Source organism: Ascaphus truei, unplaced genomic scaffold (genome assembly GCF_040206685.1).
Source record: "Ascaphus truei isolate aAscTru1 unplaced genomic scaffold, aAscTru1.hap1 HAP1_SCAFFOLD_771, whole genome shotgun sequence".
NCBI lineage: Eukaryota > Metazoa > Chordata > Amphibia > Anura > Ascaphidae > Ascaphus > Ascaphus truei.
In genome coordinates this window covers 164,018-179,474 of record NW_027457106.1, presented here as the reverse complement: position 1 = coordinate 179,474, position 15,457 = coordinate 164,018, and the positions used below count along the sequence as shown (strand labels likewise).

The window sequence follows — 15,457 nt, the reverse complement described above, 5'->3', positions numbered from 1 at the left end:
AACAACAACACATGACATATTACAGTGTGTGTGTGTGTGTGTGTGTGTGTGTGTGTGTGTGTGTGTGTGTGTGTGTGTGTGTGTGTGTGTGTGTGTGTGTGTGTGTGTGTGTGTGTGTGTGTGTGTGTATGACATATTACACCGTGTCATGATTTATTTTCCAAATATAAAGCCAAAATGGAGGAGCTATGTGTGAATGACTGAGTACCCCCTTACTGCTTCCATAGGAATTAAGATGCTAAGTAGCAGACAGGTGCTGCTAATCAATGCCTTGATTAATTGATCATGAGGCTCCAGGAGCTGGAGGTGACCTCCCACAGTAGAACGTATTCCCTCTCCCCCCTGTAAGGCCACGCACCAGGCAGGAGGAATATTGCTTGGGTGTAACTGTACCCCAACTAGTTAGCGCTCTGTAAAACCAGAGATTTCAAAGAGGGTGTACTTTCTTTTTCACATAACTGAATGTGGGGTATGAACCCCAGAAGCCTGGTCCTGTGTCCCCACTACCATCGGTGGACGATTCAGCACTCCAGTTGTCAGCAGGTATATGCACCATACACCGTAGTAATGGCCAAGTCTCCCACCGGGTGGGGGGGGGGAACACCGTTACATATATGTGTCAAAAGGAGTGCGCCTGGGCGGGGCTAAATGTACACAACAAGAACCAAAGGAGTCCAGAGCAGCAGCCTATGTGACAGAAATACACAGTGACATACCTATATATCTCCTGAAAAAGGGTCATTTAGTTAACCCTTTGGCAAAAGCGTATAAGCCTGCAGGCCACGTCAAGGCATGACCATAATATCGCAGGTCCTAGCTCTAACTGATTAAAATCCTTATTTACCTCTATAATTAGAGGAAGAATGGTCCTAGCATTGAACCTGCCGCAACCAGCTGCATGGAAAGAGAACCCGCTTACCTGGAAAGTGGGGAGGGGGCGAGCTTAAACCATGTGAGGGAGGAGCCACTAACCTCCAAAACAGCTGAGACCAGCTGCATGGAAAGAAAGCCCGCTTACCTGGAAAGTGGGGAGGGGGCGAACTTAAACCCTGGGAGGAAGGAGCCATTAACCTCCAAAACAGCTGAGACCAGCTGCATGGAAAGAAAGCCCACTTACCTGGAAAGTGGGGAGGGGGCGAGCTTAAACCCTGGGAGGGAGGAGCCACTAACCTCCAAAACAGCTGAGACCAGCTGCATGGAAAGAAAGCCCGCTTACCTGGAAAGTGGGGAGGGGGCGAACTTAAACCCTGGGAGGGAGGAGCCACTAACCTCCAAAACAGCTGAGACCAGCTGCATGGAAAGAAAGCCCACTTACCTGGAAAGTGGGGAGGGGGTGAGCTTAAACCCTGGGAGGGAGGAGCCACTAACCTCCAAAACAGCTGAGACCAGCTGCATGGAAAGAAAGCCCGCTTACCTGGAAAGTGGGGAGGGGGCGAGCTTAAACCCTGGGAGGGAGGAGCCACTAACCTCCAAAACAGCTGAGACCAGCTGCATGGAAAGAAAGCCCGCTTACCTGGAAAGTGGGGAGGGGGCGAGCTTAAACCCTGGGAGGGAGGAGCCACTAACCTCCAAAACAGCTGAGACCAGCTGCATGGAAAGAAAGCCCGCTTACCTGGAAAGTGGGGAGGGGGCGAGCTTAAACCCTGGGAGGGAGGAGCCACTAACATCCAAAACAGCTGAGACCAGCTGCATGGAAAGAGAACCCGCTTACCTGGAAAGTGGGGAGGGGGCGAGCTTAAACCCTGGGAGGGAGGAGCCACTAACCTCCAAAACAGCTGAGACCAGCTGCATGGAAAGAAAGCCCACTTACCTGGAAAGTGGGGAGGGGGCGAACTTAAACCCTGGGAGGGAGGAGCCACTAACCTCCAAAACAGCTGAGACCAGCTGCATGGAAAGAAAGCCCGCTTACCTGGAAAGTGGGGAGGGAGCGAGCTTAAACCCTGGGAGGGAGGAGCCACTAACCTCCAAAACAGCTGAGACCAGCTGCATGGAAAGAAAGCCCGCTTACCTGGAAAGTGGGGAGGGGGCGAGCTTAAACCCTGGGAGGGAGGAGCCACTAACCTCCAAAACAGCTGAGACCAGCTGCATGGAAAGAAAGCCCGCTTACCTGGATAGTGGGGAGGGGGCGAACTTAAACCCTGGGAGGGAGGAGCCACTAACCTCCAAAACAGCTGAGACCAGCTGCATGAAAAGAAAGCACGCTTACCTGGAAAGTGGGGAGGGGGCGAGCTTAAACCCTGGGAGGGAGGAGCCACTAACCTCCAAAACAGCTGAGACCAGCTGCATGGAAAGAAAGCCCGCTTACCTGGAAAGTGGGGAGGGGGCGAGCTTAAACCCTGGGAGGGAGGAGCCACTAACCTCCAAAACAGCTGAGACCAGCTGCATGGAAAGAAAGCCCGCTTACCTGGAAAGTGGGGAGGGGGCGAGCTTAAACCCTGGGAGGGAGGAGCCACTAACTTCCAAAACAGCTGAGACCAGCTGCATGGAAAGAAAGCCCGCTTACCTGGAAAGTGGGGAGGGGGCGAGCTTAAACCCTGGGAGGGAGGAGCCACTAACCTCCAAAACAGCTGAGACCAGCTGCATGGAAAGAGAACCCGCTTACCTGGAAAGTGGGGAGGGGGCGAGCTTAAACCCTGGGAGGGAGGAGCCACTAACCTCCAAAACAGCTGAGACCAGCTGCATGGAAAGAAAGCCTGCTTACCTGGAAAGTGGGGAGGGGGCGAGCTTAAACCCTGGGAGGGAGGAGCCACTAACATCCAAAACAGCTGAGACCAGCTGCATGGAAAGAGAACCCGCTTACCTGGAAAGTGGGGAGGGGGCGAGCTTAAACCCTGGGAGGGAGGAGCCACTAACCTCCAAAACAGCTGAGACCAGCTGCATGGAAAGAAAGCCCGCTTACCTGGAAAGTGGGGAGGGGGCAAGCTTAAACCCTGGGAGGGAGGAGCCACTAACCTCCAAAACAGCTGAGACCAGCTGCATGGAAAGAAAGCCCGCTTACCTGGAAAGTGGGGAGGGGGCGAACTTAAACCCTGGGAGGGAGGAGCCACTAACATCCAAAACAGCTGAGACCAGCTGCATGGAAAGAAAGCCCGCTTACCTGGAAAGTGGGGAGGGGGCGAGCTTAAACCCTGGGAGGGAGGAGCCACTAACCTCCAAAACAGCTGAGACCAGCTGCATGGAAAGAAAGCCCGCTTACCTGGAAAGTGGGGAGGGGTGCCAGGATTCTGGTGGTGTCTCGGCTCTCGGAGAGGGCCCAGGTCAGCCGGGATTTCCTAGCATTGCCAGTTCCTGTTGGAGGCGGCAGGGGCAGGTCGTCTGCATATAGCAGGGATCTGTGTGCCAGCCACGGGGAGCTCAGGTGCTGAGGAGGATTCTAGGGCTGCTCTCTCTCTCTCTCTCCCCCATCTCTCTCCCCATCTGTCTCTCTCTCTCTCTCCCCCCCGTCTCTCTCTCTCTCCCCATCTGTATCTCTCTCGCCGTCTCCCTCTCTCATTCCCCCTTCTCTCCCTATCACTCCCCCCATCTCTCCCTCACTCTCTCCCCATCTGTCTCTCTCCCCCTCTCACTCCCCCCTTCCTCTCTCTCTCCCCCTCTCTCTCTCTCCCCCTCTCTCTCTCTCCCCCTCTCACTCCCCATCTCTCCCTCTCTCTCTCCCCCTCTCACTCCCCCATCTCTCCCTCTCTCTCTTCCCCTCTCACTCCCCCATCTCTCCCTCTCTCCCCCTCTCACTCCCCCGTCTCTCCCTCTCTCTCTACCTGTCTCTCTCTCCCCCTCTCACTCCCCCATCTCTCCCTCTCTCTCTCCCCGTCTCTCTCTCTCCCCATCTGTATCTCTCTCCCTGTCTCCCTCCCTCATTCCCCCTTCTCTCCCTATCACTCCCCCCATCTCTCCCTCACTTTCTCCCCATCTGTCTCTCTCCCCCTCTCACTCCCCCATCTCTCCCTCTCTCTCCCCCCCTCTCACTCCCCCGTCTCTCCCCCTCTCACTCCCCCGTCTCTTGCTCACTCTCTCCCCCGTCTCTCTCTCTCCCCATCTGTATCTCTCTCCCCGTCTCCCTCTGTCATTCCCCCTTCTCTCCCTATCACTCCCCCCATCTCTCCCCATCTGTCTCTCTCCCCCTCTCACTCCCCCATCTCTCCCTCTCTCTCTCCCCCTCTCACTCCCCCATCTCTCCCTCTCTCCCCCTCTCACTCCCCCGTCTCTCACTCACTCTCTCCCCCTCTCACTCCCCCCTCCCTCTCTCTCTCCCCATGTCACTCCCCCGTCTCTCGCTCTCTCTCTCCCCCTCTCACTCCCCCCTCCCTCTCTCTCTTGCAGCCCCCCCAGTTTAAGTTAGACCCTCGCCTCGCGCGCCTCCTGGGTATTCACACTCAGACGCGTGCGGTCATTATTCAGGCCCTGTGGCAGTATATAAAGACCAACAAACTGCAAGATTGTCACGACAAGGAATATATCACCGGGGACAAGTACTTCCAGCAGGTAACTCCGCCATCTCTGCTGTCTAACCCCACACTCTCTCTTTCTCCTGTCGTGCTCTCTCTTTCTCATACATCCCTCTTCCTCTGAAGCTCTTTTTCATGTTTTCTCTCTGACGCTCTATTTGACACTCTCTTTCTGATGCTCTCTTTGACACTCTTTTCCTGATGCTCTCTTTGACTCTCTCTCTCTGTCTTATGCTCTCTTTGACTCTCTCTCTCTCTGTCTGATGCTCTCTTTGACTCTCTCTCTCTGTCTGATGCTCTCTTTGACTCTCTCTCTCTGTCTGATGCTCTCTTTGACTCTCTCTCTTTCTGTCTGATGCTCTCTTTGACTCTCTCTCTCTCTGTCTGATGCTCTCTTTGACTCTCTCTCTCTGTCTGATGCTCTCTTTGACTCTCTCTGTCTGATGCTCTCTTTGACTCTCTCTCTCTCTGTCTGATGCTCTCTTTGACTCTCTCTCTCTGTCTGATGCTCTCTTTGACTCTCTCTCTCTGTCTGATGCTCTCTTTGACTTTCTCTCTCTCTGTCTGATGCTCTCTTTGACACTCTCACTGTCTGATCCTCTTTCACTCTGGCATTTTCTCTGAGGCACTTTCTCTGTCTCTTTTTCTGCTGCACACTGCCTCTTGTCAACACTGTCTCTAAAATTCTCTCCCAGATATTGTCTCTTTCTCTGGCACTCTTTCGCTGTCTTTGTGACTCTCTCTGATGCTCTCACTCTTTTTGTGACTGTCTCTGTTTGGTGCACTCTCCCTCTCTCTGACACTCTCTCTCGGACGCGCTCTCTCAGATATTTGACTGCCCCCGGTTGAAGTTCTCGGAGATCCCGCAGAGACTGACCAACCTGCTTCTTCCCCCCGACCCCATCGTCATCAACCACATCATCAGGTAACGCAGGGCGCACTTATACTACGCTCTTACTGCGAGCTCACCCCAAACACAGCGCTCTTACTGCGAGCTCACCCCAAACACAGTGCTCTTACTGCGAGCTCACCCCAAACACAGCGCTCTTACTGCGAGCTCACCCCAAACACAGCGCTCTCACTGCGAGCTCACCCCAAACACAGCGCTCTTACTGCGAGCTCACCCCAAACACAGCACTCTCACTGCGAGCTCACCCCAAACACAGCGCTCTTACTGCGAGCTCACCCCAAACACAGTGCTCTTACTGCGAGCTCACCCCAAACACAGCGCTCTTACTGCGAGCTCACCCCAAACACAGCGCTCTCACTGCGAGCTCACCCCAAACACAGTGCTCTGACTGCGAGCTCACCCCAAACACAGCACTCTCACTGCGAGCTCACCCCAAACACAGCGCTCTTACTGCGAGCTCACCACAAACACAGCGCTCTCACTGCGAGCTCACCCCAAACACATCGCTCTCACTGCGAGCTCACCCCAAACACAGCGCTCTTACTGCGAGCTCACCCCAAACACAGTGCTCTCACTGCGAGCTCACCCCAAACACAGCGCTCTTACTGCGAGCTCACCCCAAACACAGCGCTCTTACTGCCAGCTCATGTATAACAGGGGGTAGGGTATAATGATTACACAGTACATGAATAACAGGGGGTAGGTATAATGATTACACAGTACATGTATAACAGGGGGTAGGGTATAATGATTACACAGTACATGAATAACAGGGGGTAGGTATAATGATTACACAGTACATGTATAACAGGGAGTAGGGTATAATGATTACACAGTACATGTATAACAGGGGGTAGGTATAATGATTACACAGTACATGAATAACAGGGGGTAGGTATAATGATTACACAGTACATGTATAACAGGGAGTAGGGTATAATGATTACACAGTACATGTATAACAGGGGGTAGGTATAATGATTACACAGTACATGTATAACAGGGGGTAGGTATAATGATTACACAGTACATGTATAACAGGGGTAGGGTATAATGATTACACAGTACATGAATAACAGGGGGTAGGTATAATGATTACACAGTACATGAATAACAGGGGGTAGTGTATAATGATTACACAGCACATGTATAACGGGGGGTAGGGTATAATGATTACACAGTACATGAATAACAGGGGGTAGGGTATAATGATTACACAGTACATGTATAACAGGGGGTAGGTATAATGATTACACAGTACATGTATAACAGGGGGTAAGGTATAATGATTACACAGTACATGAATAACAGGGGGTAGGGTATAATGATTACACAGTACATGTATAACAGGGGGTAGGGTATAATGATTACACAGTACATGTATAACAGGGGGTAGGTATAATGATTACACAGTACATGTATAACAGGGGGTAGGGTATAATGATTACACAGTACATGAATAACAGGGGGTAGGGTATAATGATTACACAGTACATGAATAACAGGGGTAAGGTATAATGATTACACGGTACATGAATAACAGGGGGTAGGTATACTGTACTGTGTAATCATTATACCCTACCCCCTGTTATTCATGTAGTGTGTAATCATTATACCCTACCCCCTGTTATACATGTACTGTGTAATCATTATACCTACCCACTGTTATACATGTACCGTGTAATCATTATACCTACCCCCTGTTATACATGTACTGTGTAATCATTATACCCTACCCCCTGTTATACATGTACTGTGTAATCATTATACCCTACCCCCTGTTATTCATGTACTGTGTAATCATTATACCCTACCCCCTGTTATTCATGTACTGTGTAATCATTATACCTACCCCCTGTTATTCATGTAGTGTGTAATCATTATACCCTACACCCTGTTATTCATGTACCGTGTAATCATTATACCTACCCCTGTTATACATGTACTGTGTAATCATTATACCTACCCCCTGTTATACATGTACTGTGTAATCATTATACCCTACCCCCTGTTATTCATGTAGTGTGTAATCATTATACCCTACCCCCTGTTATACATGTACTGTGTAATCATTATACCTACCCACTGTTATACATGTACTGTGTAATCATTATACCCTACCCCGTTATTCATGTACTGTGTAATCATTATACCCTACCCCCTGTTATACATGTACTGTGTAATCATTATACCCTACCCCCTGTTATTCATGTACTGTGTAATCATTATACCTACCCCCTGTTATTCATGTACTGTGTAATCATTATACCCTACCCCCTGTTATACATGTACTGTGTAATCATTATACCCTACCCCGTTATTCATGTACTGTGTAATCATTATACCTACCCCCTGTTATTCATGTACTGTGTAATCATTATACCCTACCCCCTGTTATACATGTACTGTGTAATCATTACACCCTACCCCCTGTTATACATGTACTGTGTAATCATTATACCCTACCCCCTGTTATACATGTACCGTGTAATCATTATACCCTACCCCCTGTTATACATGTACCGTGTAATCATTATACCTACCCCCTGTTATTCATGTACTGTGTAATCATTATACCCTACCCCCCGTTATACATGTACTGTGTAATCATTATACCTACCCCCTGTTATTCATGTACTGTGTAATCATTATACCCTACCCCCCGTTATACATGTACTGTGTAATCATTATACCCTACCCCCCGTTATACATGTACTGTGTAACCATTATACCTACCCCCTGTTATACATGTACTGTGTAATCATTATACCCTACCCCCTGTTATTCATGTAGTGTGTAATCATTATACCTACCCCCTGTTATACATGTACTGTGTAATCATTATACCTACCCCCTGTTATACATGTACTGTGTAATCATTATACCCTACCCCCTGTTATACATGTACTGTGTAATCATTATACCCTACCCCCTGTTATTCATGTAGTGTGTAATCATTATACCCTACCCCCTGTTATACATGTACTGTGTAATCATTATACCCTACCCCCTGTTATACATGTACCGTGTAATCATTATACCTACCCCCTGTTATACATGTACCGTGTAATCATTATACCCTACCCCCTGTTATACATATACTGTGTAATCATTATACCTACCTCCTGTTATTCATGTACTGTGTAATCATTATACCCTACCCCCTGTTATTCATGTACTGTGTAATCATTATACCCTACCCCCTTTTATACATGTACTGTGTAATCATTATACCCTACCCAATGTTATTCATGTACTGTGTAATCATTATACCCTACCCCCTGTTATACATGTACTGTGTAATCATTATACCTACCCCGTTATTCATGTACTGTGTAACCATTATACCTACCCCCTGTTATACATGTACTGTGTAATCATTAAACCCTACCCCCTGTTATTCATGTAGTGTGTAATCATTATACCCTACCCCCTGTTATACATGTACTGTGTAATGATTATACCCTACCCCCTGTTATACATGTACTGTGTAATCATTATACCCTACCCCCTGTTATACATGTACTGTGTAATCATTATACCCTACCCCCTGTTATACATGTACTGTGTAATCATTATACCTACCCCCTGTTATACATGTACTGTGTAATCATTATACCCTACCCCCTGTTATACATGTACTGTGTAATCATTATACCCTACCCCTTGTTATACATGTACTGTGTAATCATTATACCTACCCCCTGTTATACATGTACTGTGTAATCATTATACCCTACCCCCTGTTATACATGTACTGTGTAATCATTATACCCTACCCCCTGTTATACATGTACTGTGTAATCATTATACCCTACCCCCTGTTATTCATGTAGTGTGTAATCATTATACCCTACCCCCTGTTATTCATGTAGTGTGTAATCATTATACCCTACCCCCTGTTATACATGTACTGTGTAATCATTATACCTACCCACTGTTATACATGTACCGTGTAATCATTATACCTACCCCCTGTTATACATGTACTGTGTAATCATTATACCCTACCCCCTGTTATACATGTACTGTGTAATCATTATACCCTACCCCCTGTTATTCATGTACTGTGTAATCATTATACCCTACTCCCTGTTATACATGTACTGTGTAATCATTATACCTACCCCCTGTTATTCATGTACTGTGTAATCATTATACCTACCCACTGTTATTCATGTAGTGTGTAATCATTATACCCTACACCCTGTTATTCATGTACCGTGTAATCATTATACCTACCCCTGTTATACATGTACTGTGTAATCATTATACCTACCCCCTGTTATACATGTACTGTGTAATCATTATACCCTACCCCCTGTTATTCATGTAGTGTGTAATCATTATACCCTACCCCCTGTTATACATGTACTGTGTAATCATTATACCTACCCACTGTTATACATGTACTGTGTAATCATTATACCCTACCCCCTGTTATTCATGTACTGTGTAATCATTATACCCTACCCCCTGTTATACATGTACTGTGTAATCATTATACCCTACCCCCTGTTATTCATGTACTGTGTAATCATTATACCTATCCCCTGTTATACATGTACTGTGTAATCATTATACCTACCCCCTGTTATTCATGTACCGTGTAATCAATATACCCTTCCCCCTGTTATACATGTACTGTGTAATCATTATACCCTACCCCCTGTTATACATGTACTGTGTAACCATTATACCCTACCCCCCGTTATACATGTACTGTGTAATCATTATACCCTACCCCCTGTTATACATGTACTGTGTAATCATTATACCTACCCCTTGTTATTCATGTACTGTGTAACCATTATACCCTACCCCCTGTTATACATGTACTGTGTAATCATTATACCTACCCCCTGTTATACATGTACTGTGTAGAGTATAATGATTACACACTACATGAATAACAGGGAGTAGGGTTTTGTATTGTATACAGTAAGGTGAAAACTACATTCAATCACACAAGGTGAAGTGTTAAAGACACACCAAATTGTTAATTAAATTTTAGGATCTTGCAAATTGATTGAAGGAGACATACCAATTAATACATTTTAACATCTGTAGCTATTGATAGTAGTAGAGTCCAGCTCACACATACCAATTAATACAGTACATGAATAAGAGGGGGTAGGTATAATGGTTACACAGTACATGAATAATGGGGGGTAGGTATAATGATTGCACGATACATGGGTTACAGTTTCACACAGGGATGTGGGGGTTAGTGGACATCTCTCAGCTTGTGGCAGGTACTGATATAGTGGCAGCCAGTTCTGCGCGGGTTTCATCTTCTCCCAGGAGGATCGCTATTTTTTAGCTCTCTCTCTCTCTTCACTATCTCTTCTCTCTCACTTCTCTCTCTCTCTCTTCTACCTCCTCTCTCCTCTCTCTCACTCCTCTCTCTCTCCAGCGTGGACCCCACAGATCAGAAGAAGACAGCCTGCTATGACATTGACGTTGAGGTTGAGGATCCTTTGAAGAGTCAAATGAGCAGCTTCCTGCTGTCCACGGCCAATCAGCAGGAGATCACCGCGCTGGACAATAAGGTGACACTGAGGGACATAGCGGGGTCACAGGGAGGAAAAGAAGACACACACAGGGGACACAGGGAGGTGTCACACACACAGGGAGGTGTCACACACACAGGGGACACAGGGAGGTGTCACACACACACACACACACACACACAGGGAACACAGGGAGGTGTCACACACACACACACAAGAGGAACAGGGAGGTGTCACACACACAGGGGACACAGGGAGGTGTCACACACACACACACACACAGGGGACACAGGGAGGTGTCACACACACAGGGAGGTGTCACACACACAGGGGACACAGGGAGGTGTCACACACACATACACACACACAGGGGACACAGGGAGGTGTCACACACACACACACACAGGGGGCACAGGGAGGTGTCACACACACACAGGGGACACAGGGAGGTGTCACACACACACAGGGGACACAGGGAGGTGTCACACACACACAGGGGACACAGGGAGGTGTCACACACACACAGGGGAGACAGGGAGGTGAACCCCCAGTAATGTTACCAATTTCTGCTCCCAGATCCATGAGACGATTGAATCAATCAACCAGCTGAAAATACAGAGAGATTTCATGCTGAGCTTCTCCTGGGACCCGAAGGGATATATACAGGACTGGCTGCTGTCTCAGAGCCGAGACCTCAAGGTGAGCTATATACATGTAACGGGTATTCCACCCCACTCAATCGCATATATAGTGTGGGTGAGTAGAACATGCGGTGTTACCGGTGTGGTGCGTATACCTGCAGGCTCACAGGAAGTCTGAGCCTCCGCTAGTGAGAGCCTGGGGTGAATCCTCTGGAACGGTTCTTGTGTCAGCGCCTCCACCTATGTAGGATTCTAGGGAAGTGTAGAATGACCCTACATAGGAACCCACCCAGAAACCACACACACAGTGATTATATAACTAATGACTTTACTAACAAATAATAATAACCTGTGTCCCTCTCACGGTGAGACACTAACAGTGACGTCTCGCTGGACGATTCCCCAACACTAGGTGATCCCACCCAGTGTCCCAAGAACCCCACCCAATGTCCCGTACTCCTACAGGGATAGTCAATGGGTGACTGCGCAGTCACTAAGAACCTCTAGGCCTGTTGGTGCACATATGATGGTATAATACCTGCTGAGCACTCCGGTGCTCGGGTCAGCAACAATCTTCTCAAAGGGTCAGACGTGTGATGAATCCGTCTGATCCTCCAACCGAACTCCTGGCACATGCGGATCGCCAGGGGCGATCCTATTCGTACGAAAGTCTCTGTGGACCCCAACGTGGGTCCAACCGCTCCCACAGGAACAGCAGCAGCCGCTGTGTCCCTGTCTATATAAGTGGTACTAACGTGACAGGAACCCTAACCTAGGGCCTGTCCCTGTAGTACAGCAACCTGTAGTGGCTTGGGGAACTCCTATGTCCGGTAGGGGGTAATGACCTGTCCCACTCCTCTAACTACCCAAGTCCCTTCAGCCTCACTACTGTCTAACTAGTCCCAGCGCCTACAGCAGCAAGCTGGTACCCACTGGAGGCTGCAGCCACCGTGCTGCGCAACAAGGTGCCTGCCTGTCAGACCTCACAGCACTAACAGCCGTGACTCTGACAAGGCAGCACTACACTAAGGGCCGCGTCCCTATCTTGGGCCTCCCTAAGCACTTACCCACTAAGCTAGTGGGGAGTTGGGCCTACCTGGGGTGTAGGTACCTATATGGGTGCAGGAGCTGCACTCGCTCCCCGCACCCTTCCTTCCCTCACAGCTCCCTGACTCCAACTCTCTGTAACCTTTCTTTCCCAGCTCCCACTAATGTAAGTGACAGGGTCCCTAACCTGAGGGCTGTCCCTGGCAACACTCACCTTACTGGGAAGCTGAGCTATCTCGGGCCCTGGGGGTGCTGGCCTAGTACAGGGAGTCCCTGACTCCTGTACCCTACCTCCTTCCCTGGGCTGCTCCGGTCTCTGACTGACTAGTGTGCTCTTTTGCCCGCGAAATGTATCCACTTGCTCTCCTGGCAGTCCTGCAGCCCTATTGGCTCCCATGAGGCACCTGATGCCTCCCTCGCTATGCTCCATGGGAGTTGTAGTCCCATAGAGCCTATCCTGGCATTGGGGCCGCGTGCGCACTTGCCCTGCGCATGCGCGAGTCTTTGGGGGCCGCCTCAACCTTTCCCTATTCTGTTCTGGCCCTCGCGCGACTCTCCCTGACTCTGGGGTTCCTCCCGCGCCTGCGCGATCACTGCGCATGCGCGAGTGGTTAGGTAATGGCGGCGCCCTCACAGACCTGCTCCGGGAGCGCCGGGAGACCAGCAACGCGATCGCGGCCCTAGCGACGGCCCGATCGCGTCCTCGGCAACCAGCCCGCCCGCGGAGGCAGAGCACTACTCCCTGCTCCTGCCCCCACCCTTGGAAGCAGCCGTCGGGTCCGTCGCTGGCTCCGGCGGCCCCCGCGACCGTGCTGCACCAAGAGAGGGGGGTCTCAGGGAGCTGCTGGGGACCTGGGTTACACACATATATATGTAACGCACTTTCCCCCCCCCCCCGGGACCCGAAGGGATATATACAGGACTGGCTGCTGTCTCAGAGCCGAGACCTCAAGGTGAGCTATATACATATATATGTAACGCACTTTCCCCCCCCCCTGGGACCCGAAGGGATATATACAGGACTGGCTGCTGTCTCAGAGCCGAGACCTCAAGGTGAGCTATATACATATATATGTAACGCACTTTCCCCCCCCCCCTGGGACCCGAAGGGATATATACAGGACTGGCTGCTGTCTCAGAGCCGAGACCTCAAGGTGAGCTATATACATATATATGTAACGCACTTTCCCCCCCCCCTGGGACCCGAAGGGATATATACAGGACTGGCTGCTGTCTCAGAGCCGAGACCTCAAGGTGAGCTATATACATATATATGTAACGCACTTTCCCCCACCCCCTGGGACCCGAAGGGATATATACAGGACTGGCTGCTGTCTCAGAGCCGAGACCTCAAGGTGAGCTATATACATATATATGTAACGCACTTCCCCCCCCCCCTGGGACCCGAAGGGATATATACAGGACTGGCTGCTGTCTCAGAGCCGAGACCTCAAGGTGAGCTATATACATATATATGTAACGCACTTTCCCCCACCCCCTGGGACCCGAAGGGATATATACAGGACTGGCTGCTGTCTCAGAGCCGAGACCTCAAGGTGAGCTATATACATATATATGTAACGCACTTTCCCCCCCCCCTGGGACCCGAAGGGATATATACAGGACTGGCTGCTGTCTCAGAGCCGAGACCTCAAGGTGAACTATATACATATATATGTAACGCACTTTCCCCCCCCCCTGGGACCCGAAGGGATATATACAGGACTGGCTGCTGTCTCAGAGCCGAGACCTCAAGGTGAGCTATATACATATATATGTAACGCACTTTCCCCCCCCCCTGGGACCCGAAGGGATATATACAGGACTGGCTGCTGTCTCAGAGCCGAGACCTCAAGGTGAGCTATATACATATATATGTAACGCACTTTCCCCCACCCCCTGGGACCCGAAGGGATATATACAGGACTGGCTGCTGTCTCAGAGCCGAGACCTCAAGGTGAGCTATATACATATATATGTAACGCACTTCCCCCCCCCCCCCTGGGACCCGAAGGGATATATACAGGACTGGCTGCTGTCTCAGAGCCGAGACCTCAAGGTGAGCTATATACATATATATGTAACGCACTTTCCCCCACCCCCTGGTACCCGAAGGGATATATACAGGACTGGCTGCTGTCTCAGAGCCGAGACCTCAAGGTGAGCTATATACATATATATGTAACGCACTTTCCCCCCCCCCTGGGACCCGAAGGGATATATACAGGACTGGCTGCTGTCTCAGAGCCGAGACCTCAAGGTGAGCTATATACATATATATGTAACGCACTTTCCCCCACCCCCTGGGACCCGAAGGGATATATACAGGACTGGCTGCTGTCTCAGAGCCGAGACCTCAAGGTGAGCTATATACATATATATGTAACGCACTTCCCCCCCCCCCCCTGGGACCCGAAGGGATATATACAGGACTGGCTGCTGTCTCAGAGCCGAGACCTCAAGGTGAGCTATATACATATATATGTAACGCACTTTCCCCCCCCCCCTGGGACCCGAAGGGATATATACAGGACTGGCTGCTGTCTCAGAGCCGAGACCTCAAGGTGAGCTATATACATATATATGTAACGCACTTTCCCCCACCCCCTGGGACCCGAAGGGATATATACAGGACTGGCTGCTGTCTCAGAGCCGAGACCTCAAGGTGAGCTATATACATATATATGTAACGCACTTTCCCCCACCCCCTGGGACCCGAAGGTATATATACAGGACTGGCTGTTGTCTCAGAGCCGAGACCTCAAGGTGAGCTATATACATATATATGTAACGCACTTTCCCCCACCCCCTGGGACCCGAAGGGATATATACAGGACTGGCTGCTGTCTCAGAGCCGAGACCTCAAGGTGAGCTATATACATATATATGTAACGCACTTCCCCC

The 15,457-nt window shown here is 49.6% G+C and overlaps 1 protein-coding gene across 1 annotated transcript in view; it reads left to right on the top strand.

The window, feature by feature from the left end:
- Positions 1–285: 285 nt before the first annotated feature.
- LOC142486184 (SWI/SNF-related matrix-associated actin-dependent regulator of chromatin subfamily D member 3-like) overlaps positions 286–15,457 on the top strand; it is a 71,833-nt gene continuing 56,661 nt past the window's right edge. The window contains exons 1-5 of the mRNA XM_075584836.1: positions 286–306; positions 4,318–4,479; positions 5,270–5,367; positions 10,769–10,904; positions 11,442–11,564. Coding sequence (XP_075440951.1) covers positions 286–306; positions 4,318–4,479; positions 5,270–5,367; positions 10,769–10,904; positions 11,442–11,564 — 540 coding nt within the window. The remainder of the gene's footprint in view (positions 307–4,317; positions 4,480–5,269; positions 5,368–10,768; positions 10,905–11,441; positions 11,565–15,457) is intronic.